Below are 27,829 nucleotides of genomic sequence, written 5' to 3'. Positions count from 1 at the left end.
TGCCGAATCGCAAAAACCGGCCAGGTCCTTTACCTGCGTAATGGTCCGGGTCTTAAGTGGTTAAACGGCGTTAACCCCTGTCCCACTTGGGGTTACAATACTGTATGACTTTTTCAGTAAAAGCAGATACCACACGAATGCATAACCTGTCTCTCATGTATCATGGTGTCTCCAGATCTAAACAGGCGCTGTTAGGAGACCTTAAAGAAGGATGGTTCGGCCAGAATAACCAATATTTCCTTTCATCGGGTGGTCTGCTTGGGGAGGAGAGAACTGATTTCTATTCCCCATTTGGGACACGGGAATTCGGAAGTTCAGAGAGTATTTTTGTGGGAAAGAACCTCCAAACCCTGATTATAGGGACTTTGGTCCTGAAGGAGTTAAGCCACATGCAAGGGAGTCTTGAAAAGCAGCAGGAAAGAAGCAGCAGGTAGCCCCCATTCACACCTAGGCGTTTTGTCGCCTGTAGTGTGACGCCACAGCAGCCCCGAGACGCCAGAGGGACGAAAACACATCTATGGAGATGGTTCACAGCTCCACGCCGAATGCCGAACGCCGCATGCCTGCCGCCTGAAAAAAAGTCCCGGACCTTTTTTTCAGGCGGCTTTCGGCATTCGGCATAGGAGATGTGAACCATCTCCATAGAGGGGGTGAAGGCTGCATTCACAATCGCGGCGTTTTGTCGCCGCAAATCGCGGTACAAAACGCCGCGATTTTGTACGCCGAAGTGTGAATGCAGCCGTAGTGTGGAGTAGTTCACAGCTATGAACAAGTGTGGACTCTCCGGAGACCAAGGCTTTCTTTACACCAGTACTATGAACAACCGTTTTCCTCTACTTTTGCTGAAGAAAGATATTTGTGTTTGCGCCTGTTTGGAGAGACCAATACAAACTATTTACAAGTGGCTTTGCTGGTGATCTCAGGCCTTCCATATGACGATACATAATTGGGATCTACTGCATATTAATATATTTTGCTCATTTTCTCTATGTATGGAACCTCTGAGAAACTGGCCAAACACTAGTAGGTTTTTGAATGAAGTGAAAGTTTCAATGAAAATTATTCTCAGACCTCACAAATGTCATTTGAAAGTAAATTTGCTATTAACATTCGATTTTGAAATGAATACACTTTCCCATATGAAAACCACATTCACTGTTAAAAATTTGAAACATTTTTCGATCCTGCTCCTTCAAATTTTCGAAAATGAGCATTAATTTGATCACACCAACGTTTACTAGTCTATGGCCAGCTTTCACAGGGTTATGAGTCAATTCCTCATACATGCTGACATCAATACAGCCTCATCAGTGCCCCCCAGTGCAGCCTCGTCAGTGCCCACCAGTGCAGCCTCGTCAGTGCTGCCTAATCAGCGCACATCAGTGAGGTGACAGTGTGCGGGGACCGCCCTGTCCGCCGACAGCTCAGTGGGGATTAACGGAGGAATCCCCGCTGAGCCAAACGGGCTAACGGAGCGGATCAATACAGATCCGCTCCTTGTGAAAGAGCCCCAAGATAAAAATCCTTCTGCCTTTACAACTCCTTTAAAACTAGTCACAGCTTTCAAAAGACCCTCTCCCGACTTTGGTGATGTTTATCCTATTCTATCCCTTATGAAATCTCAAACCATCACACTTTTACTAGTTTTTCCCTTCCACATATGTAGATCTGTCGTTTCTCACTTACTCTGGACTGGAAATAAATTGTGGTAAATGGAATTCGGATCGATCCAAGCCAGTGTCTCTCGACTCGTGTATGAATGCCACTTCCTCTCTCCCGATCATCCTGAAAGAGGTTATATTTATTTTATCCATAAATAAAAAAGTTGAGAAATAGTTATACACTACTATAGGAAAGGGTATAACAAACTAAACATATGTAATAAACTTTACAATTTACCTCTAAAATATCAAAGCAGACTTCATCAAACACATTGATGAAAACATCGTCTTTCACTGACTGTAAACTAGTTGTGCTGTAATCACCATTAGGAGCCCTAGAGAAGAGAAGAAGCCAAATTACGATGCAGCATCATGGAAAACATTCTATAGAGTGGATCTAGTAAACAAATTCCATCAAAGCCTACAGAAAAGCAAAATGCAGTTAGGCCTCTTTCACACTGGGCGGATCAGGGCCCTGTGCACCTCCGCTTGCTCAGCGGGGATCGCTCCGTTGATCCCCGCTGAGCCGGCGGATGACAGGGCGGTCCGCGCACACTGTGCAGGGACCGCCCTGTCTTTTCTCCGCTCCCCCCTATGGGGAATTGGATGAACACGGACCGTATGTCCGTGTTCACCCGATCCGATCCGCCAGACGGAAGGAAAAATAGGTTTTTCCTCCGTCACACTTTGGCGGATCGGAGCGGGTAGAGATGGCACATTCATCACGCTGTAACGGACTGAAAAGCGCGAATCGTCTCTCACCAAACTTTTACCAACACGAAATCAGCAAAAGCAGTCCCAAGGGAGGCGCCATCCGAATGGAACTTCCCCTTTACAGTGCCGTCGTCCGTGTTGTACATCACCGCGCTTTGCTAGAGCATTTTTTTTTCACGATCATGTGTAGGCAAGGCCGGCTTAACAATAATTGGGTTAAAAAAAAACGTCGTTATTTCTAGACCATTAAAAATAGACATCAACCAAACAAGGAGGGAGCTAGAACCTAACCACTGAGGCAAGGTTCATATTATCTCCACAATAGAAGGCAACGTTTTACTGTGCAGGCCAGTGTACCGTTAGCGTTGGCAAGGGACATTGCTTTTTTTTTTTAAAGGGGCTGTAAAGGTTTGTTTTTTATATTCTAAATAGGTTCCTTTAACCACTTAAGACCTGGAACAAAATGCAGGTAAAGGACCTGGCCAGTTTTTGCGATTCGGCACTGCGTCCCTTTAACTGACAATTGCGCGGTCGTTGCGACGTGGCTCCCAAACAAAATTGGCGTCCTTTTTTCCCCACAAATAGAGCTTTCTTTTGGTGGTATTTGATCATCTCTGCGGTTTTTATTTTTTGCGCTATAAATAAAAATAGCGTGACAAGTTTAGGCCGATACGTATTCTTCTACATATTTTTGGTAAAAAAAAAAAATCGCAATAAGCGTTTATCGATTGGTTTGGGCAAAATTTATAGCGTTTACAAAATAGGGGATTATTGCATTTTTATTAATTATAAAATTTTTACTACTAATGGCGATTTTTTTGTGACTGCGACATTTTTGACACATTTTTGGGACCATTGTCATTTTCAAAGCAAAAAATGCTATAAAAATGCATTGTTTACTGTGAAAATGACAATTGCAGTTTAGGAGTTAACCACTAGGGGGCGCTGTAGGGGTTATGTGTGACCTCATATGTGTTTCTAACTGTAGGGGGGTGGGGCTGGACGTGTGACATCACTGATCGTCTTTCCCTATATCAGGGAACAGACGATCAATGACAGCGCCACTGTGAAGAACGGGGAAGCTGTGTGTACACACAGCTCTCCCCGTTCTTCAGCTCCGGGGACAGATCGCGGGACTCCGGCGGCGATCGGGTCCGCAGTGTCCCGCGATCGGTCACAGGAGCTGAAGAACGGGGAGAGCTGTGTGTAAATGCACCTTCCCCGTTCTTCACAGTGGCAATGTCACTGATCGTCTGTTCTCTGATATAGGGAAAGACGATCAGTGACGTCACATGTCCAGCCCTGCCCCCCTACAGTTAGAAACACATATGAGGTCACACATAACCCCTACAGCGCCCCCTAGTGGTTAACTCCTAAACTGCAATTGTCATTTTCACAGTAAATAATGCATTTTTATAGCATTTTTTGCTGTGAAAATGACAATGGTCCCAAAAATGTGTCAAAATTGTCCGAAGTGTCCGCCATAATGTCGCAGTCACGGAAAAAAATGCTGATCGCCACCATTAGTGGTAAAAAAAAAAAAAGCCATAAAACTATCCCCTATTTTGTAAACGCTATAAATTTTGCGCAAACCAATCGTTAAACGCTTATTGCGATTTTTTTTTAACCAAAAATAGGTAGAATACGTATCGGCCTAAACTGAGAAAAAAATATGTTTTTATATCTTTTCGGGGGATATTTATTGTAGCAAAAAATATAGATTTTTTTTCAAAATTGTCACTCTATTTTTGTTTATTGTGCAAAAAATAAAAAAACGCAGAGGTGATCAAATACCACCAAAAGAAAGCTCTATTTGTGGGAAAAAAAAGGACGCTAATTTTGTTTGGGAGCCACATCGCAGGACCGCGCAATTGTCAGTTAAAGCGACGCAGTGCCAAAACGCAAAAACTGGCCAGGTCCTTTACCTGCATAATGGTCCGGGTCTTAAGTGGTTAAGCTAGTGCATTGTTGGTTCACTTACCTTTTCCTTCGATTTCCCTTCTAAAATGTTTTTCTTTCTTATTTATTTTTATTTATTTTATTAATTTAAAAGAAAAAAAAAGGAGCACTTTTATTCCTATTACAAGGAATGTAAACATCCCTTGTAATAGAAAAAAGCATGACATGTCCTCTTAAATATGAGATCTGGGGTCAAAAAGACCTCATATTTAGACTAAAATGCAAAAAAAAAAAAAAAATGTGTCATTTGCAAAAATGACAACAAGAAAATATTGCTTTAAGAAGCATGGGCGGAAGTGACGTTTTGACATCGCTTCCGCCCTGCTATGCTATGGGGACGGGTGTGGGCCATATTGCCCTCACTCGTATCCCAGCCGAGCAGGAGGAAGCACCCGATCGCCTCCGCCGCTTCTCCGGTAAGCGGCGGAGGGCGCGGGAGAGCGGTGGGAAGGGGGGGCCCTCTCCCGCCGCCGATAATGGTGATCTCACGGTGGAGACCACCATTATCATTTAAAGGACCGCTCACTGAAAAGATGGATATCTCGGTTGTGGCAGCAGCTGCTGCCGTTACCGAGATATCCATCTTTAAAAAAAATTACGTATATATACAGTGAGGGGTCCTTAACATACCTCTCAACGATCACAGCGATTGTGTATTTTTTTTGGTTGGTTGTCGGGTTTGTACACGGTTTTACGTTTGATGAGTAGGGCGTAGGTCCTTGGGCTTGCCCTGAAAAAGTCATGGGAGGGGGTGGACATGGCCTTCTAGCTTAGTTCGCCCACTCTCATGGGGTCTCCCTTCGGGGAGATATATTTTAAATATATAATGCTATATTTTTCTTGTTGTCCAATCACCTAGTACTTGGGGTGGTCTGTTTCGGCAGACCTCCCAGAGAACGGGGTCCGTCTGGCTTCAGCCAGGTGGACCATGTGAAAGTACCCCAGTCCCCGTCTGAAGCCTAACTCCCCTTTCACACTTATACGACTTGTACCACGATTTTGGACGGCAAAAACGTATGACAAGTCATTCTCCACGATTTCCAATGACTACCATTCATATTGGCACGACTTCAAAGTAGTTCCTACTTCAAAGTAGTTCCTACACTACTTTTTTTTTTTTTTTTTTCCTTTTCAAATTTTTTATTAAAGATCAAATGACAGAGTACAGAAACAATTATTTGCATGTTACCACACAAATGAATACATACTGGCACACTCCCCCAGAGGCAAATACCGTCTTAAAGACAATTACAGAGTATATAAGGCGTGGAGGGTCAAAATACAAAATGAGGATTGTCAAGTACATCTCAGAAAGATGAAAGGACCAACAAATCCTTAGCAAGAGAAAATTAACAGAAATATCCCTACACTACTTTTTTTCTGAAGAAGTCGGATCAAAGCCGGATTCCGTATTAACAGATCCGACTTTGGAATGCGACTTGTACACGACTTGTGCATGAAGGGGAACTCCACGCCAATTTTTTTGAAAAAACAAAAACGCCATGGGTTCCCTCTTCATGAGCATACCGGGCCCATAGGTCTGGTATGGATTTTAAGGGGAACCCCTATGCCGAAAAAATGGCGTGGGGTCCCCCCCAAAATACTTACAAGACCCTTATCCGAGCACCAGCCCGGCCAGTGAGGAAAGGGGGTGGGGACGAGCGAGCGCCCACCCCCCTCCTGAGCCGTACCAGGCCGCATGCCCTCAACATTGGGGGGGGGGGTGGGTGCTTTGGGACAGGGGGGGATGTTGATGAGGACAAGGGCCCCTTCCCGACAACGCTGGCCGTTGGTTGTCAGGGTCTGCGGGCAGGGGGCTTATCGAAATCTGGGAGCCCCCTTTAATAAGGGGGCCCCCAGATCCCGGCCCCCCACCCTAGGTGAATGAGTATGGGGTACATCGTACCCCTACCCATTCACCTGGAGGAAAAAAAATGGAAAAAAAAAAAACACACTACACAGGTTTTAAAAGTCATTTATTAGGCAGCTCCGGAGGTCTTCTTCCGACTTCAGGGGTCTCTTCTTCTGCTCTCCGGTGCCTTCTTCCTTCTGCCGGGCTTCTCCGCTATCTTCTTGCAGCTCTTTTACTAGCGGGGGGCCCGGTCTTCCACATCGTCTTTTTCCCTTCTTCGATGTTGACACAACGCTTCCTCCTGCTGTAATTCCGGGTGCGCGGTGCGCAACGATTTATAAAGGCCTCTGACGTCACAGTCCCATCATGCTTTGGGTGGTGACGGCATAAGGGGGCGGGGTCACCGGCTGATATCACCCGGTGACCCCACTATCTTTTGTCGTCACCACCCGGAGCATGATGGGACTGTGACGTCATAAGGCCTATATAAATCGTTGCGCACCAGAGAAGAGGTATATAAATCTACCGCGGACACTGAAGAAGAGGGGAAGACGACGGCGCAGAAGACCGGGCTCCCCCACTAGTAAAAGAGCTGCAAGAAGAGAAGCCTGGCAGAAGGAAGAAGGCACCGGAGAGCAGAAGAAGAGACCCCCGAAGTCGGAAGAAGACCCCCGGAGCTGCCTAATAAATGACTTTTAAAACCTGTGTAGTGTGTTTTAAAAAAATAAATAAAAATTCCTCCAGGTGAATGGGTAGAGGTACGATGTACCCCATACTCATTCACCTAGGGGAGAGGGCCGGGATCTGGGGGCCCCCTTATTAAAGGGGGCTCCCAGATTCCGATAAGCCCCCCGCCCGCAGACCCCGACAACCAACGTCCAGGGTTGTCGGGAAGGAGCCCTTGTCCTCATCAACATGGGGGCAAGGTGTTTTGAAGGGGGCGCAGGGCCCCCCTGCCCTAAAGCACCCACCCACCCATGTTGAGGGCATGTGGCCTGGTACGGCTCAGGAGAAAGGGAGGGGGGGCGCTCGCTCGTCCCCACCCCCTTTCCTGACCGGCCAGGCTGGAGCTCGGATAAGGGTCTGGTATGGATTTTGGGGGGGGACCCCACGACATTTTTTCAGCAGGGGTTCCCCTTAAAACCCTTACCAGACCGATAGGCCCAGTGGGCCATATTCTGAGTAAATCTCCGCCAGCTTCGCTTAGGGCACTTACACTCCGCTGTCCCAACTTACTGGAGCAGGTGTTGTATTCCCCAACCACTTGCTCCATAAGTTGGGACAGCGGAGTGTAAGTGTCCCGGCGTAGCCTGGCGGATCTCCAAGGGGGCGGCTTCTATTCAAATGAAGCGCGCCCCCGATACAAAAGAACTGGGCATGCGCCGGGCTGCAAAAAGCCCAGTGCGCATGCTCCAGTTCTCGGCGGAAAACGTCAATGACGCCGACGTGTGCGTCATTGACGTAAAGTCGTATTCAAGAACGACTTACGTAAACGACGTATCCGACGAAAAAACACGACGGGGACCCGACGCCATCCGTAACATGGCCTACGCGAGACTTGCGGAAACTTACCCCTCATATAGCAGGGGTAAGTTTCCGCTTACGCAAACGACGTTAGCGACGGTTACGCGACGCGAACTCGTTCGTGAATCGGCGTAGAAGGATCATTTGCATACGCAAATGACTCCTTCACTTAAATGCCATCTAGCGGCGGCCGGCGTCATTGCATTTAAGATCCGCCAGTGTAAGTGACTTACAGATGGCGGATCTTAAGTGTATCTATGCAAAAATGATTCTGAGAATCAGGAGCATAGATACACGGGTCAAAAAAGGGAGTTACGATGGAGTATCCTGAGTTACTCCATCGTAACTTTACTCAGAATATGGCCCAGTATGCCAATGAAGGGGGGACCAATGCCGTTTTTTTTTCCAAAAAATATTGGCGTGGAGTTCCCCCTAATTATTGGGGGATCAAAGTCGCGTCCCTGCTCATTGAAGTCGTACTTTAAGTCGGATCCACAGTCGTATGACTGTCTTGTCAAGATCATGGACGCGAATCACTTTGAAGTCGCACAAGTGTGAAAGGGGCCTAAAGCCCCGGGGGATCAGGGCAAGGTCCTTCTTATTTTGGAGGACCACATGTACACCCTATGTGCACTTTTTAGGTCTACTTTTTGGTGTGCACTTTGAGTATGGTCACACACCACGGGAAGAAAAAAGTGATTATGTTATCTTTTTGTTTTAAAAACATGTCCAAAAAAGCTGTTAAAAAGAGAGCTGTGGCCCCAAAATAGGCAATCTGAGGGTAAAGGACCAGTCAACAGTATTGCCTGTGGTTTCCTGAAGCTGACCTTTTCCCATTACAGATGTAGCATGCCTTGCTCTGTACTGTGTCTCTATGTGGAGGTGGCCATCTTGGTAGAAACAGAGGCCATGCTGTCTGACAAATGCAAAAAGTACACCACTATTTTGTACTCCCGGTACACACACTTTCTCCTTTCTGGTGCTGAAACGGGCATGCTGGGTCTCTAGGCTTGATCTGACCATGTCCCCTTTTACCAATCCATTTTCTCCTATGCCTACCCTTCCTCCATCTTTTTTCTTTTCCTTCTCCCCCAGAGCCTCACCAGTCTAACTGGGCAGATATAATCCATTCATCCGAGTTATATCTTTTATTTTTCCTGTATTAATAATCTTAATAGTAATGCCTTGGATTGTTGTCTATTTCTGACCCATTTTCCAGTTGGACAAATTGTATCCCCATGCTGCAATAAACTAAAACCTCTGTTGTTACTTTTCACATTAAGATATTTGTAACCAAATGCTAACAGCTAATAAAAAACCTATTGAACCTAAAATGGAATCTGAGGGAATTCATTAAGAATTATTTTATGTTTTTCAAGCACTGTTACTATAATGAGCCACATTTAATGGAAGCCATATGGATGACCAAATGTCTGAGTGTATAAATGTGTTACTGTGACCTTATTGTAATTTAGCACAGATGTTGTCAATACTGTCGGTTATATACAAAAGTGTCTATGACAATTTTTTTTTTACGCATACTGTAAAGTAAAGTAGAGAACAACGTAGTGAAAGAAAAAATAGAGGAGAGGTATAAGCCATAGCAATAGAAAAATTATGGCCCAGATTCACGTACAGCGGCGTATCTTTGAGCGGGCGTAGCGCATCTCATATGCGCTACGCCGACGTAACAGAGAGGCAAGAACAGTATTCACAAAGCACTTGCTCCCTAAGTTACGGCGGCGTAGCGTAAATGGGCCGGCGTAAGCCCGCCTAATTCAAAGTAGGAAGGTAGTGGGCGTGATCTATTAACCACTTCCAAACCGCCGTACGTCTTTATACGGCCTAACTTTAAAGATGTATATCTCGGTAACGGCAGCAGCTGCTGCCACAACCGAGGTATCAATCTTTAGTGTCAGCGGTTCTGTTAACGATAACGGCGGTCTCCGCGGTGGATTCGCCGCAAGATCGCCGTTATCGGCGGCGGGAGAGGGGCCCCCCCCTCCCGCCGCTCACCCGCGCCCTCCGCCGCTTACCAGAGCCGCTTACCAGGCGGAGGCGATCGGGACCGTTCGGCTGCTGACTGGGGACGAGACTGAAGGAAAAATCTCCTTCACCCGTCCCCATAGCTCTGCTGGGCGGAAGTGACGTCAAAACGTCAGTCCCGCCCAGCCTCTTAAGGAAACATTTTTTTTTTTGTCATTTGAAAAAATGACATTTCCAAATTTTTTTTTTTTTTTTTGCATTTTAGTCTAAATATGAGATGTGAGGTCTTTTTGACCCCAGATCTAATATTTAAGAGGACCTGTCATGCTTTTTTCTATTACAAGGGATGTTTACATTCCTTGTAATAGGAATAAAAGTGATCATTTTTTTTTTCCCAGTGTAAAAAATAATAAAATAAAAAAAAATAAAAACAATGTTTTTTAAAGCGCCCCGTCCCGACGAGCTCGTGCGCAGAAGCGAACGCATACGCGAGTAGCGCCCGCATATGAAAACGGTGTTCAAACAACACAAGTGAGGTATCGCCGCGATCGTGAGAGCGAGAGCAATAATTATAGCCCTAGACCTCCTCTGTAACTCAAAAAATGCAACTTATAAATTTTTTTAAAGTCGCCTATCGAGATTTTTAAGGGTAAAAGTTTGACGCCATGCCACGAGCGGGCGCAATTTGTAAGCGTGACATGTTGGGTACCATTTTACTCGGCGTAACATTATCTTTCACAATATATAACAAAATTGGGCCAAATTTATTGCTGTCTTATTTTTTAATTCAAAAAAGTGATTTTTTTCCCAAAAAAGTGCGCTTGTAGGACCGCTGCGCAAATATGGTGTGACAAAAAGTATTGCAATGATCGCCATTTTATTCTCTAAGGTGTTAGAAAAAAAAAAATATATAATGTTTGTGGGTTTTAAGTATATTTCTAGCAAAAAAAACTGTTTTAGTCTTGTAAACACCAAATCTGAAAAACACCCAAAGTAGAGAAGTGGTTAAAATGAAGCGTGACCCCATGTAAATGTATGGCCGAACGAACGGCGCATGCTCAGAATCACGTCGCATATACTCCCTAAGATACGACGGCTCAATGCCTACGACGTGAACGTAACCTACGCCCAGCCCCATTCACGTACGACTTACGTAAACAACGTAAAAAACGACGGCTGTTCCGACGTCCATACCCTAACATGACTTACACCTGCTTTATGTGGGATAACTTTACGCCGGACGTACGCCTTACGTAAACGGCGTAGATTACTGCGACGGGCGTAAGTACGTTCGTGAATCGGTGCATCTTGCTCATTTACATATTCAATGCATAAATCAATGGGAGCGCCCCTTGCGGCCAGCGTAAATATGTGCCCAAGATACGACGGCGTAGGAGACTTACGTCGGTCGGATGGAGCCAGAATTCAGGCGTATCTTGTTTCAAGAATAAGGCGCATAGATACGACGGCGCATCCGTGGATTTACGCAGCGTATCAGTAGATACGTCGGCGCAAGTCCTTTCTGAATCCCGGCCTATATATTTTTCTTGTTGTCCAATCACCCATTTTTCACTCCAGCAGTATATGATGAGTTTGGAAATTGTAAAGAAATGCTTAAATAATGCATTACAATTTAACTACACCCATTCGATTTTAGATGACTAAAATTATTTTAGTCAACTAAAATGTACTGGAGATTTTAGTCGACTAAAACAATTGCAGAAGACTAAAATGGGACTAAAAACGAAAAGGTCGATGAAATTAACACCGCTTCCAGCAGGATAATGCACCACGTCACAAAGCTCAAATCATCTCACCACTGGTTTCTTGAACATGACAATGAGGTCCCTGTACTCCAATGGCCTCCACACTCACCAGATCTCATCCAATAGAGCACCTTTGGGATGTGGTGGAATGGAATATTCGCATCATGGATGTGCAGCTGACAAATCTGCAGCAACTGTGTGATGCTATCATGTCACTATGGACCAAAATCTCTGAGGAATGTTTCCAACACCTTGTTGAATCTATGCCACCAAGAATTAAGGCAGTTCTGAAGGCAATCAGTGCACATGCTCCCAATTACGCCGCAAATAGTCAATGCTTTCGACGTGAACGTAACTTACGTACAGCCCCATTCACGGACTACTTACGCAAACAATGTAAAATACAACGCTGTTCGTACGTTTTCGACGTCCATACCTAACATGACTTACCCCTGCTTTATGAGGGGTAACTTTACGCCGGAAAAAGCCTTACGTAAACGACGTAAAAAAATGCGCCGGGCAGACGTAAGTTTCTGAATCTGCGTATCTACCTAAATTACATATTTGACGCGTAAATATACGGAAGCGCCACCTAGCGGCCAGCATAAATAAGCAACTAAGATACGACGGCATAAGAGGCTTACGCCAGTCGGATCTTAGCAAAATTCCGGCGTATCTTGTTTTCTGAATACAGAAAAAAGATACGCCGGAGCATCCTAGAAGTTACGCGGTGTATCAATAGATACGCCAGCGTAACTTCGTTCTGAATCCGGGCCAGTATTTCCAAATCCATGTTTTGTTGAATTGTGATTGGAACAATCCTTAAAGCAGAATTCCGCCCAAAAATTTAACTTCTGCTTATCCAGTTCCTCCCCTCCACCGGTGTCACATTTATCACCTTTCAGATGGAGGGGGAAGCAGATACCTGTCTAATACAGGTATTTTCTCCCACTTCCTGAGATAGATCGCTGCAAGAATCCACCGCGATCTACGCCATGTCCGGACCCTCGGTCGCCCCCTCCCTCCGCTGTCTTTTGGGAGACACACAGGTCCCAGAAGACGGCAGGGACCAGTGAGGACATGCTGCGTGATGACTCACGCATGCTCAGTAGGGAACCAGGCTGTGAAGGCTTCACTATCCTGATTCCCTTATTGAAGATCCTGACGCCTCCACCTGGGAGCAGAGGGAAGGTTGGCTTCAGGTGAAGACATTGCGGGTGCCCTGGACAGGTAAGTGTCCTTATTTTAAAAGTCAGCAGCTGCAGTATTTTTAGCTGCCGACTTTAAAGCCGCGTACAGACAATCAGACATTCCGACAACAAAACCGTGCATTTTTTTCCGACAGATGTTGGCTCAAACTTGTCTTGCATACACACGGTCACACAAATGTTGTCGGAAATTGCGAAAAGCCAAGAACGCGGTGACGTACAACACGGTGACGTACAACACGTACGACGAGCCGAGAAAAAATGAAGTTCAATAGTCAGTGCATGCGATTTCGAGCATGCGTGGAATTTTGTGAGTCGGAATTGTGTACACACGCTTGAAATTTGAGAACCAGCTCATTTCCGACATTCTGACAGCAAATGTCCGATTACACACGGTCGGATTTTCCGACAACAAGCTCACATCGAACATTTGTTGTCACTTGTCGGAAATTCTGACCCTGTGTACGCGGCAATGCTCTTTTTTGCTTAAAAAAAAAAAAAAAAAAAATCCTACTAAGACAAGGGAGGAGAAATAAAGACTGACTACTATAAGGAGACCTAAATCAGCCTTTCCCTGCTACTCCATTATGGCGGAAAGAGCTATAGAGCTTCATAAAATTCTTATGTTTTATGTAAGAGCTTAAAGTTGATGTAAACTCTCACATACACCCAGTGAAGTGAACAGCCTCAGATGATACACAGAGATGAAACAAATCTCCCTACATAAGTTTTACATGTATATCTGCTGTCTTCAGCTTTATATACTGTTTAGAAAGTGCAGATCATGTTAGAATTTCTCTTTCTCATTCAGCATTAGCAGCAGTGTAGTGTTGGATTACACTGGGAGACAGCCGATTGGAGGAAAGGCACACACCCCCCTCCACATAGGCAGAGACTTTCAGAGATGTACAGTGAGTAGAGCAGCTTTCTGCTAATCTTTTTATAGCATTCACCCTGACACAAAATTCAGGCTAGTTTTATCACGTGTCAGAGAACTTGTCAGAAGTTATAATGCTGATAACAGAAGAACGGAGCAGGAGAAAGCCACGGGACTTATTGGTTTGAAGAGAGAGAAGATATATGTGCCCAGCTCAAATTTCACGAATCAGGTTTACATCCACTTTAACATACAATTATTACACTGACATTGGCATTCAATATCTTTAAGAGTTATGTTTACCTAAATGGCAGCTCCAGTTCTTCATTCCAGTTTGGATTTGGTCCATCGGCTGTTGAGGTTTGGCATACAGTACGCTGAAATGAAACTTCTACATATGGCCGCACCAGGACCTGAAATATCACAATGTATTGTATAATTTCAATAAAGTTAAGGGAAAAACGTGTAATAAAATGTCCCTAACAGCGGAGAAACATCTGGAAAATAGTTCTATACCCTCCACTTATATTGTTGAAATTTCAGTAACGGTACTCAATAAAAATGTCCTTAAAGTGGATTTTCTTTAGTTTCTAAACTACTGCCATAGTGCTGATCTATAAGGATATAGAGGCCTCCTGCAGGTATCCTTACATGTCAAAGGTCTCCCCTCTGTCTGTTATGAGACCTGAAAAACTGCAGATTCTGTGGGTGGATCTGTTGTCTGGAGCTCTGTGGGTGGAGTCGTGATGTCAGTAGACTCCCCGCCCTCCTCTATACTCCCCTTGTCAACATGCATTTTTTCCTGTGTATTCTTTACACTAAATTCTGCTATGATCCCTAACATCCATTCAAAATCCAGAAAAGTAACCACGTGACTTCAGAAAAGGAGTGGGGGTGGGAATTAAAAAATAATGCCTGTCTCCAGGCTAGTGCATGAGATATATAAATAACCTGTCACTCACAGCAAGGGGGCGGAACGGACTAAGGTTTTTCTCTGTAAGTCCGTTTTCTTTTACTAAACAATAAAAGAAAATTGCTCAGAGCTGGATTAACTCTGTGTGGCAAGACTGGGCACAGATGATAGGAAATCTTATACTGTACATTGTGACATAAAAAATAAATAAAAACATTTTGGGTTTACATCCACTTTAAGGTTCCATTCCCTGTGACTTGCATAGGGATTGGACTCTCAAACACTATATTAGTTTTTGGTTCTAATTTTGCCCTTTGTGTGCTACATCGTTGAAAATAATTGTTCACTAATATAGATGCTGATTACACAATATATCAAGAATAAGCCGTGATTGTGAAGAGTGAGATATTTTTCTTTTGGAAGAAAACAAAAAAAACGTATAGAAGTCCAGTAAAGAGACACTTAGGCCGCATGTGTTCAATAAGCTAAGCATTAATAACCTCATGTATACAAAGTATTTTAAAATAACAATGTTTGCATCCAATTTACAACACATGTTTGTACCTGATTAACTGACCACTCTGGAGATGGGGCCTGCCCCTGAGGGGAAGCTGTGGTTGTGAACATCTCATTAAATGACCTTGTCGATCTGGATGGCTGTGTTGGTTTGCTGGAAAACAATAATAAATTAAGAGGTTCAGTGGGAGGAAAGGAGCCCATTCTGGAATGCTATATGTTACATAATAAATTAGAACCTCTGTCAAGTTTTTATTGCTGGCTGTGATCACATCAGTAAACAGACAGCAGTTAACTAAATGCCGACAAGCTGCCGCAGTTCTACGGCCTGCGCGAGAGCCCGTAGCTCTACGTCGGCTCTCGAAGTGGCCACTAGGGGCGCGTGTGCGCGCGCCCCCGCTCGCTCCTGACTCCCGCGCCCGGCGGTCGCGATCACCGCCGGGCACCCGCGATTGCTCGTTACAGAGCGGGGAACGGGAGCTGTGTGTGTGTAAACACACAGCTCCCGGTCCTGTCAGGGGAGAAATGCCTGACTGTCTAGATGTTCATACAATGTATGAACAGCGATCAGTCATTTCCCCTAGTGAGTCCACCCCCCCTACAGTTAGAACACACCCAGAGAACATACTTGACCCCTTCCCCGCCCCCTAGTGTTAACCCCTTACCTGCCAGTGGCATTTTTATAGTAATCAATGCATTTTTATAGCACTGATCGCTATAAAAATGCCAATGGTCCCAAAAATGTGTCAAAAGTGTCCGCCATAATGTGGCAGTACCGAAAAAAAAAATCGCTGATCCCCGCCATTACTAGTGAAAAAAAATATTAATAAAAATGCCATAAAACTACCCCCTATTTTGTAAACGCTATAACTTTTGCGCAAACCAATCAATAAACGCTTATTGCGATTTTTTTTACGAAAAATATGTAGAAGAATACGTATCGGCCTAAACTGAGGAAAAAAATCTTTTTTTTATATATTTTTGGGGGATATTTATTATGGTAAAAAGTAAAAAATATTCATTTTTTTCAAAATTGGCGCTTATTTTTTGTTTATAGTGCAAAAACTAAAAACCGCAGAGGTGATCAAATACCACCAAAAGAAAGCTCTATTTGTGGGGAAAAAAGGACGCCAATTTTGTTTGGGAGCCACGTCGCACAACCGCACAATTGTCTGTTAAAGCGAGGCAGTGCCGAATCGCAAAAAGTGGCCTGGTCTTTGACCAGCAATATGGTCCAGGGCTGCCTTAAGTGGTTAAGTATGTAAGTAAAAAAAAAATGTACAGAAGTTAACAAAAGATTTTGGTCATTTATTCTACTTTGGATCGGTATAGTTAACACTATAGCAATATAATGCAAAACCTAAAATACTCAAGGAAAATAAAAAATACCCCACTAACAGTTCCCATCTTAAATCCTCCAGAGTTGTCAGCAATATATATAACAAGCAAAAGAATTGCTCACAGACAGAAAATTCATGGACTTTCCTACTTTGGAGAACATCCAGGTAAAGGAAAAGAACAGCAAGAAATGAATATCCTGCTCAATTCCAGGCAATAGATCTCCAGGGAAATACTATACAATTTAGATTAGACTACAGCTAAAAAGGTATGGCAAACAAAGTTATTATGGTCCTGCCTTGTTTATATCTTGGTGTAAATCAACAGATCCTCCAAAGTAAAAGAGCCATGGCCTGTTTACTAGCAAACAGGAGTTAGGATCTCAATACATATTCCAAAAACTGGAACCCCAACTACATAAACAACATATTAGGAGGCAGCTCGGAGCTCAAACTACTGCCCATCAGCAGTACAGCCAACCAGGAAATCAACAGCAGTTTGACATAAAACAACACTTAAGCCCTGTACACACGATCAGTTTGTCCCATGAAAACAGATGTTTTCCATCGGTGAAAAAAAAAATAGAACATGTTTTAAATTTTTCCTATGGATAAAAAACTGATAGAAAAAAATGATCGTCTGTGTGGAAGTCCATCGGTCAAAAATCCACGCATGCTTAGAATCAAGTCAACGCATGCGTGGAAGCATTGAACTTCATTTTTCTCAGCACGTCGTAGTGTTTTACGTCACCGCGTTGGACACGGTCGGATTTTTGACCGATGGTGTGTAGGCAAGACTGATGAAAGTGAGCTTCATCGGATATCCGACAAAAAAATCCATCGGATTAGATTCCTTCAGATATCCGATCATGTGTACGAGAATTCATAGTTAAAGTGGAGTTTCCATCCCAATTTTTTTTTTTCATTATTGTGCTCATTAGACCTAAAAAAGTAAAAAAAAAAAAATTTTTTTTACTCATCTGGAAATGCCTGTTGCGATGCGGTCCCACAAAATCTGCCTTTGAAATCACCTAGGATTCTGACATCATCTTCCTCTAATGCTCCTGGGAAATGTGTGTCATCATTTCCCAGGATGCAGTGCGCTGTCCAATTACCACTCCCCATCCAAGACTTCCAGGAAGTAAGTGCTTGTAGGCTTCACAATGCCCACAAGCAAAATGACAACGGTGTAGATATAGTTTTATAAACTATCTTTTTTGAATATCTATGCGGATTAGCGGCAGATTGTAAAATAGTAAGTGACCGGATTTATATTATAAAAACGCAGGATGAAAGGACATACATTTAAAAAATGCTAATTGTGGTTGGAACTCCGCTTTAATGTCTACAGTTACTCAACCTTAGATGGTGGTTGCTGTGGTTTAGGAGCTGTCTGCAGAATACCTTGAGAACATATATGCTTGTATTTTTATTTTTTTTGTCAGCTACTAGTAGTGGATAATACGGGAAGCATACTATTTAACTCATTGGCCAGTGGTGGTTTCTACGTTTTTGTGGAATGTTCTAGGCTGAATTTGGCCCTCCAGGCCATTTCATGTGGCCCTTGCACCTCTCCTGCAGACGCAGGAGAGCTCCAGCCCTCCCCTGGCCTTCTCCAGACCCTAACTTTACGCTTTCAAGCAATGCATCCAGCTTCTTCCCAGCATAAGGAAAGGGGGTGCACTGTAATGTAAGGGAGGGTGGAGGACTCAACTTCTGATGGTGGGGGGGCTCTTGACATCTATAGTAAGGGGAGGGGATGCGCTGGACATCTAATATTACAGATACAACCGGCCCTTTTGATCAATCATAATGCTGATGCAGCCCACGATGAAATTGAGTTGGACACCCCTGTTCTAGGCAATCACTGGGCGATTCACTGGTATCTTTGGGATGAGAATGAAGGAAGCCAGCAACACACATGGAGGTGGGAAAAATGTAGAAATTTGTAAAGAAGTACCTGACAAAAATGTATTGTGACACTGACAGTGCACCTGGCCAACCAGTACTGTTGGGTAATGTGGTAACTGATTAGCACAATGATCTTGTAGTGTTGCAGCCTTTGGTTCAGTTTGCACTAGGGTATGATCTTCATAGGCTTCACTACATTTTCATTGATTTCCTTAATGTGTTCAGGTTTCCCTCCGCAGAACGAAAAAAATATAGATAGATGAATTGGCTTCCTCCCCCATATATCAGTGTAGCTGCATAACTGGCTTCAAGCTCTAACCGTCATCAATTTGGTAATGTGAATGCTTGTACACATTGATAAAATGCTGTGGAATATTCTAGCAATACACAACTGAGCAAAATGTGGAAAACAATAATTGGATTATACTCACATGAAAAACACCAAGATACTACTACTACTACTACTACTACTACTACTACTACTACTACTACTACTACTACTACTACTACTACTACTACAGGCACTTATATAGTGAGGTCAGTTTACACAGTGCTTTACACATATTTTTTTATATATATATATATATACATACACACACACACACACACACACACATCAGTCCTATAGGCTCACTATGCAAGCCGCTTAGGGCCCCGCAAAGCTGCAGCCATTGGCTAGCGCTGCTGTCAATCACAGCGGATGACGCAGCGCGCCAGGGGACGGGCCGAGTGATACAGTTGGCGGTACTGTATCACGGGAGCGCGCTTGCAAAAGCTTTCCACCATGCGAGCTCGCATGAAGGTAGAAAGCTTTTGCGAGGAGGAGCCGAGACAGCCACAGAGGGACCCCAGAAGACAGGATTCGGGGCCATTCTGTACAAAACGAGCTGCACAGTGGAGGTAAGTATAACATGTTTGTTATTTAAAAAAAAAAATGTGCCTTTAGTGTTCCTTTAAGCTCTGTTATGTATGTATCCCAGAGTTATGTAATGAGCCAAATATAACCTGTACTGGCAAGCACAACATTTCTGTGACTATACGGTTAATTACCTCTAGATGGCGCATCTGTGCTTACTTATTCATTTATTCCCCCCATCATGCATTATTACATGCTAGCTTCCTGTTTTTTCTTCTTGCTGAACTGAAGGGAGAACTGTGCTTTCTCTCAAGGTTTTAAAGGAACACTAAAGGTTTGTTTTTTATTAGATCAATTGATTGCTGTAAGCTAGAGCATTTAAATATCACTTACCTCGTTTTTCCTTTTGACCTCCAAAATACAGTAATCCAGGTTTGAAAATGCCATTTCCTGTCACTCCTCTTCTTGCTTTCCACCAGCATCTGAGCTGTTTTGCATGGTGGAAAGCAGAATGTGCTCACCCCCTCCCTATGACTACAGCCCTGCGTGAAGATGCTCTCTTATCCCTCACAGGCATGGAGGCTAAGCCTAATGGGAACTGTAGTTCCCATTAGGCCGTGATGTAGCAAGAATGAATGCGCACCGCAAACCAGGAAGTCAGTGAGAATAATGATTCAGGAGTGCTGGAGGTGAATAAAACAGCTCGATTTCAACAGGTATCAAACTAGTTATAATGCAAAACATTACTTTTTACTTTATCAGCTACTGTCAGACTTTAATTTAAGAGGAAAATATTTTTGTCTTTACAACCCTTTAAAGTGGAGTTCCACCCATAAATATAACATTACATCAGTAGTTTTAAAAAAATGTCATTAGTCCTTTACGATTTTTTTTTTTTTTTTAGATGCCTTTAAAGTGTTGTTGCTAGGCAGAATAGTGAATATTCCCACTTCCTGCACCCAGGTGCTTAAGCTTCCTAACCTACACCGCACAGGCTCCTGGGAATGTAGTGGGTGTAACTTTCCAGGAGTCTGTGCAATCCCCAGTCTCAAAGAATCATGTGACTTGGACAGCACAGGTGCTGAAACCTGATCTGACACTGCTTGTGCAGCACTGAGCATGTGCGAGATCTGCAAGGCTGAAATCCAGGAAGTCATACAGTCTGGCTTCATGATGCCCACACTTAAGATGGCCCCAGTCAATTTCTATTTTATAAAGTGTCTAAATGCTGTAACAACCTAACAAAACGGACCTTAGTTTACAGACTAACTTTACTAGAATACATTAAGCTTGTGTATTACAGGGGTATTTATATTTAAAAAGTGAAATTGTGGCCGGAACTCCGCTTTAAGTGTTTTTTGTGTGTAAAGAAAGCCATCTACCAAGAATCTTCAAGATACAAACCCCCCTCTCTTAGCTCACAAGCAGGCAAAAGTGGTATGTAGATTTATTTCTGTCTAGCTATTAGTTTCAAGTCATGTTTGTTTTAAATGCAATTCAGTGTATGTCTGATGATTTGCCCTTGTCCTTTGTCCGGTGTTGATGTAAGTGTCAGTGTAAGAACTTGATACGTACATTAAACATCAGTAATACAAGAACCTCAGCCTTCTCATTGTGAAGAGCGGCATAAAACCGCTATCCAAACACTCCTTACCTGGATGTCGGTTTCCTAACTGGAATGTCATACGCACGGATCACATTCACCAAGACCTTGATATCCCCATCAGAAAGATTCTGAGCAGTCACCTTCTTCCTCTCCTTTCTCCTTGGCTTTAGTGGACGTTTTGGCTCAGCTAGCTTGAAGAGGTCCATTCCTAGAATCCTGAGACATTGATGTAGCATGTTGAATTTCAGAAGGTTTCACAAGAATTAGTTCTGCTAAACATCTACATACAGAACACTCCTCAGTGAAGTTTTCCCAGAAATGGTATGCAAATGGTATTATTGTATGTGTTATAGACATATCCAATGGGCAGAATTATGGCATGCTCACAAACTAATACTTATTAGTGTGTTAGTAGAGGCCACATAGTGAATCGCCATTCACAATCCTCGCTTGTGAAGCTTGTTCATTATCCCCAATGAGTGGATCAGCAATGAGGCCATAGATCCTTTTTTATGAGGCTGAGGCACTGTTCACAATGAGGTTACTGGCTTGCAGACCATAGACCATTTTAGTGATGCTGGGACATTATCCATAATAAGGCAAGGCACATGGAGGCCATAGAGGCTCAATTGTGAGGCAAGGACATTTGTCCACAATGAGGGCATAGGCATTCAGGCCATAGATCCATTGTGAGGTTGAGACGCAGTCCACACACAAAAAAAATCACAGATCACGTCTAAGGCCCCTTTCACACGGTCGGACCGTTCAGGTCCACCTGTCAATTTTGGCGGCGGACCTGAATGGCCGCTCCATGCAATCCTATGGAGACATGTTCGCTGACATCCGACTTGATCCGCCAAAATCAACCGTTGGGCGATACGTCCCCATCCGTCCATATCGGATCGGTGAGATCTGATGAAAATGGACATCCGTTTTCATCAGATCTCTCCATAGGAGACAGCGGCGCTGCACAAGCCCCTCCCCACGCAGTGAGCAGAGAGGGACTTGTCATCCGTCGGCTCAGCCGAGATCAGCAAACAGATCCGCCACTGAGCTGGTGGACTCCGTAGCGACGGAGTCCGCCTTGTGTAAAAGGTATCTTCACAATAAGGGGGACCAGCAGCAGTGTCATAGATACTTATTTATGAGGCATTATCCACAATGAGTGGATTGGCATGCATGCCATAGATCCTCATTCTAGGCATCCTCATTCTAGATCATCATGCTAGGCATTTGTCCACAATGAGGGGACTGACAATCAAGCCAAAGATCCTTCTTTTCAAGCCAGGGACATTTTCCACAATGAAGAGATTAGGATTCATAACACAGATCTTTATTTGTGGGGCTGGGGATTTGTTCACATTTACAGGATCAACATTAAGGCCACAGATTGTTGTGTATGAGGCTGAGGCATTGTCCTCTATAAAGGGCTCAACGTTCACTTCACCACTCATTTGTGAGGCTGGTATTTGCCTACAATGAGGGGATCAGCATCCATGCCATAAATCCTTTGTTTCTGACATTGTCCATAATGAGGGGATTGGCATTCATGCTTTTTTGTGGGGCTGGGCATTTGTCTATAATTTGGGGATCAATATTGAGGTCATAGATCCATATTTATAAGGCTAGGGCATTGCCCTGATTGAGGGGATTGGCATTCATTTGTGTGGCTGGGCATTTGCCCACAATGAGGGCCCTCAGCATTCAGGCCACAGATCCTGGTTTATGATGCTGGAACATTGTCAACAATGAGGGGATTGGCATTCAGGTCTCAATATTCCATTATTACCCTCATAATGTAATGTACTATTTCTGGACTAGACTTTCGATAAATTATGCCAGTGGCCAATGCTCTTTACACAAAATGTCTTGTGTTTATATGTTTTCAGGCTTTTAATTATATTTTAATTGCATATCTAACAAGCTTAGTCTCAGCCAACTACATATTAAAATTACTCTTGGTAATCATATTGTTCCAGACACTTCAATGAGGAATGCACTGTAGACAAACACTGTGGTTACTAATATGCAAAACTTTACCATAAAGTTGATAAATGTTGATATAATGATACAATAGCTGCTTGGAAGACTCGGTGGGAAGAACTTTTAGACAGCCTGGCATAGAGAGACACCAGTTGACACATCACTGTGGATTGCAGAGCAGGGATAGAGATGCCCTCATCATTAGATTAAGGGTGCCTGGCATGCAGGTATGTCCTGAATAAAACATACAATGCCACATTAAACACATAGGGCTAGATTCAGGTAGGGGGACGTAAGTTTGTGCGGGCGTAGCGTATGTTATTTACGCTACGCCGCTGCAATTTAGAGAGGCAAGTGCAGTATTCATAAAGCACTTGCTCCGTAAGTTGCAGCGGGGTAGCGTAAATCTGCCGGCGTAAGCGCGCCAAATTCAAATTGTCAAGAGGTGGGCGTGTTTTATGTAAATAAAACATGACCCCACGTAAATGACGTTTCTCACGAACCGCGCATGCGCCGTCCGTGAACGTATCCCAGTGCGCATGCTCCTAATCACCTCGCAAATAGTCAATGCTTACGACGTGAACGTAATTTACGCAAAGCCCTATTCGCGAACGACTTACGCAAACGACGCAAAATTCGACGTTGGCCCGACGTCCATACTTAACATTGGCCATACCTCACATAGCAGGAGTAACGTTACGTTAGAAAAAAAAAATCCGCCGGGCGCAGGTACGTTTCTGAATTGGCGTATCCAGCTCATTTGCATATTCTACGCTGAAATTGATGGAAGCGCCACCTAAGACTTACGCCAGTCGGATCTTGGCCTAATTTTGGCGTATCTTGCTTTCGGAATACAGAAAGAAGATACGCCGGCGCAGCTTTGAATTTACGCGGCGTATCAATAGATAAGCCGTCGTAAATTCTTGCTGAATCTAGCCCATACTGTATCTACCACACCTGCAGCTTTCAATCTCCAGGAATTAAATCTGCATCCGTCATTTAATCTCGTGATTTAAATCAACAAAAGCCCCAATTTCCAAAAAGTCTATCCTTCTAAAGTGTTAAAGCATATATACTATATGTCCACTCAGGGGAGTTGCTAGGTTTACAAAAGATCTGGGGCTAGAGTCCATAGCAGCGAAGTAAAAAAAGCCATACTATTGGGTGGGCATACACATGTAAATAATATACATGTATGTGTGTGTAATATTATATATATTACATTATATCAGGGTCCCCAGAGAGCCCCCCTTACATCAGAGTCCCCAGAAAGCCCCCACCCCCCACACTTACATCAGGATCCCCAGACAGAGGATGGTCAATTGGTGAAGATGTCATCTCTCTGCTGCCCGCGACTGCACAGTGAGAGCGGAACAGTGGTGCACTTGTGGCCTGGCTGCAGAGAGGCCAGGGGCTATGGGTCCCAGATTCGGGGCTATAGCCCCAAAAGCCACCCCCTAGCGACGCCACTGTGTCCACTACACACATTGTCAAATGTTTTTTTTTTTTTTTTAAAGAGAAAAAATGTTTCCTGGGGGCCAAAAGAGATCAGGCAAATATAGTTTATCTTACAAATTCAAAAGCCATTTTGTAATAGAATCATACCAGTTTAAAAGTTTTAGTACATCAACTTTATGGAAACAGTTTTGTTTATATAAAAATAGAAAGGCAATAACCAAGAGGTGAGAGCATAAAAATAATCAATACATGTGAAACATGAACTACGCTAAAGCTTCAGCTAACTGCTCCCACGCTAAGATCTACTCTTGGTTCATTGCCAGAGAACTGAATAAGAGTTAAAACAACAATAGATAACATACCCAGAGCCACTAGAACTCAATACAAAGGCAAAGCAGAAGAAGAGTGTAAATACAAATTAATACAGGACACAAATCAACAAATATACATATATCTGTAATCTGTTTTATTTAAAATTCAGTTCAGCCAATCTTGTGATCCAAACACCCCTGATAGAAGGTGCAGCCACATTCAGACATCTCTGCAAAACTACACTACAGGTAAATTGAGGCCTGGTCTAGGGCCTGTGTCTGCTTGGACAAGGAAGAAAGAAGCACCAGAATGCTGATGAGGTCGTTATGCTTCTCTCTACTTCTCCATTATTAATACAGAACTGCATTCATTATTTTTTTTAAAGCTTTAACCTCTTGACCACTGGGCACTTAAACCCCCTTCCTCACCAGACCAATTTTCAGCTTTCGGTGCTCTCACAATTTGAATGACAATTACTCAGTCATACAAAATTGTGCCCATCTGAAAATGTTGTCCTTTTTTTCCCCACAAATAGAGCTTTCTTTTGGTGGTATTTGATCACCTCTGCGATTTTTATTTTTTGCGCTATAAAAGAAAAAACACTGAAAATTCTGTAAAAAAAAATATATATATATCTCGTTTCTGTCATATTAGCAGGTATTGCGGAGTATTGGGTGGTATTGCGGAGTATTGGGTGGTATTGCAGAGTATGGGGGGGGTTATTGCAGAGTATGGGGGGGGTTATTGCAGAGTATGGGGGGGGTTATTGCAGAGTATGGGGGGGGTTATTGCAGAGTATGGGGGGGTTATTGCAGAGTATGGGGGGGTTAAATGCAGAGTATGGGGGGGTTAAATGCAGAGTATGGGGGGGTTAAATGCAGAGTATGGGGGGGTTAAATGCAGAGTATGGGGGGTTAAATGCAGAGTATGGGGGGTTAAATGCAGAGTATGGGGGGTTAAATGCAGAGTATGGGGGGTTAAATGCAGAGTATGGGGGGTTAATTGCAGAGTATGGGGGGTATGGGGGTATTGCAGAGTATGAGGGGTTAATTGCAGAGTATTGCACAGGGAGGGAGGGATGGATCTGTGACTGCATGTGTCACAGATCCATCCCACAGCAGCTGCTGCTGCTTCCGCTCTCCCCCCTCTCCTCTCACACTGTACCGATCGGTACAGAGAGGAGAGGGAGGAACCGGCGTCATGTCATGACGCCGGTTTGTTTACAAGTGATCGCTCCGTCATTTGACGGAGCGATCACGTGGTAAACCGCCGCTATCAGCGATTTACCGATCTGTGATGCGATCTGTGATGCGCCGGGATTCCGGGAGCGCGCCCCAGGGGAGTGAAGGATTCTGGGAGGACGTCCCAGGGACGTCGTCCCGGAATAACTCCACCGCGCTGTAGCAGTATTTTCGCTATGGCGCGGTGGGGTAGTGGTTAAACATGATACTGTGTACTGTAGCCAATATCACTCCTGAGTGACACACAGGAATTGATTTACTAAAACTGGAGAGAGCGCAACATCTTGTGCACCTCTGCAGAGAAACCAATCAGCTTCCAGATTATTATTTTTTTTGTCAAAGCTTAAAGTGATTGAAAAATCTCTTTTTTTTTTTTTCAGTAAAAATAGCAAACCTGTTATACTTACCTGCTTTGTGTAGTGAATTTGCACAGAGCAGCCCAGATTCTCTTCTCGGGTGCCTCTTCTGTGCTCCTAGTCCCTCCCTTCTGCCGAGTGCCCCCCACAGCAAGCGGCTTGCTATGGGGGCACCTGAGCCGAGTCACAGCTCCCTGTGTCCATTCAGCGGCCCCTCTCCCACTCTCTCTTAATTAGCTGAATGACTTTGATTAACAGCTGCGGGAGCCAATGGTGCCGCTGCTGTGTCTCAGCCAATCAGGAGGGAGAGGTTGTTAGGGGTTCCTTGAGCAATAAGCCAATTTTACCTCCCATGTAAGTTACCAGAAACGCCAGTGAACTTTTCGTTAGCCCTCAGTAAGGGGACATTCTCACTTTACACTGACCACCAATATAAATGCCACTCTTCCCACTAATCTCCAGTGTAATGGGAGCTTTCTCCATTGAACAACCTAAATAATTGTATCATATAGAGCAACTCTGGGTGTCAAATATGCCAAGTATGCCACATTCCATCTTTTTTTTTATTCTTATACCAACAAACTGACGTTCATGCCAATGTCCAGTAAGCAGTAGACACAGCAATTATTATAATCAGTGTAACTGTTTCCTAGAGTCTTGGTTCAAAGCACAGCAAGGGTACCTTTAACAAGGATTGTCCAGGGAGCCCGGGAAATACAAAACACACTAAACCAAAAAATATCCTGCTCAAGAAACTATAGTGCAGAGGTCTCCAAACTGTGGACCTTTGCTTGCCTTTATCTGGCCCTTGGGGGACCATTCCATCCACTGACACCACCAATGGGGCATATGGAGCACTATCAAAAGGGCACAATGCCTTCAATTGATACCAACGATGGGCTACTATTCCTTACACTGACACCAATGATGGGCCACTATTCCTCCCACAGACACCAACGATGGGCAACTATTTCTCCCACTGCCAAATACAATTTATTTGACCTTATTCCCCCTTTTTTTCCAAACTAGATTAATGACAGCTGGTCTGGGTGTCCCTTTGAGGGCCCCCGTGCCCTTTGGGGGTGGGTCACCTCTTTATCCGGGTCCCTGGTCTTTTTGACGCCCCTTTTGGTAAGACATGTGAATGAAGGATGGGTGTTCTCACAACAGATGTCACAAAATGAACTTTATGAATAATATGTATATGTTTCTTTCTATCTTTATAGTTCCATGACAATCTTTTTCTATGCCATCTCATCACAAAAAGCTCCTGAGGAAGCGGCTAATATAAACCCACGAAACATGTAGAGCAACCAATATATGGATGGTATCTATGTTCTATTTGTGATGATAGGATTTACTAAAGCTTCCTTTTAGACTGTCATTATTCATTACTTTTATTCTGTGAATATGTTACAATATATATTTTTGTAATATAAATTATTTGTATTTTCTTCATTCTTGACTGTGTACTATCAGTTAATATTTGGTATCATCAAAGTCCAAACACTGGCCCGGATTCACAAAGGAGTTACGACGGCGTATCTCCAGATACGCCGTCGTAACTCTGAGTGTGAGGCGTCGCATCTCCGTGCCTGATTCATAGAATCAGATATGCCTCACAGTTGCCTAGATACGAGCGGCGCAAGTCTCTTACGCCGTCGCATATTTACGCTGGCCGCTAGGGGCGCTTCCGTATATTTCCACGTAGAATATGCAAATTAGCTAGATACGCCGATTCACGAAACGTACATGCGCTCGGCGTATCAAGATACGTCGTTTACGTAAGGCGT

The 27,829-nt window shown here is 43.9% G+C and overlaps 1 protein-coding gene across 1 annotated transcript in view; it reads right to left on the bottom strand.

Annotated features, from left to right (window-relative positions):
- The window catches only part of CC2D2A (coiled-coil and C2 domain containing 2A), a 196,974-nt gene that overhangs the window by 45,448 nt on the left and 123,697 nt on the right, over positions 1-27,829 (bottom strand). Inside the window, exons 23-27 of the mRNA XM_040335450.1 lie at positions 20,735-20,902; positions 15,025-15,130; positions 13,851-13,960; positions 1,900-1,996; positions 1,687-1,785 (exon numbers count right to left, since the gene is read on the bottom strand). Of these exons, the coding sequence (XP_040191384.1) occupies positions 1,687-1,785; positions 1,900-1,996; positions 13,851-13,960; positions 15,025-15,130; positions 20,735-20,902 (580 nt within the window). The remainder of the gene's footprint in view (positions 1-1,686; positions 1,786-1,899; positions 1,997-13,850; positions 13,961-15,024; positions 15,131-20,734; positions 20,903-27,829) is intronic.

The sequence above is a fragment of the Rana temporaria genome, chromosome 1 (assembly GCF_905171775.1).
Source record: "Rana temporaria chromosome 1, aRanTem1.1, whole genome shotgun sequence".
NCBI classification, from domain to species: domain Eukaryota; kingdom Metazoa; phylum Chordata; class Amphibia; order Anura; family Ranidae; genus Rana; species Rana temporaria.
Note: the sequence above shows the minus strand (reverse complement) of the source record. Positions and strands in the feature narration are given on the sequence as shown.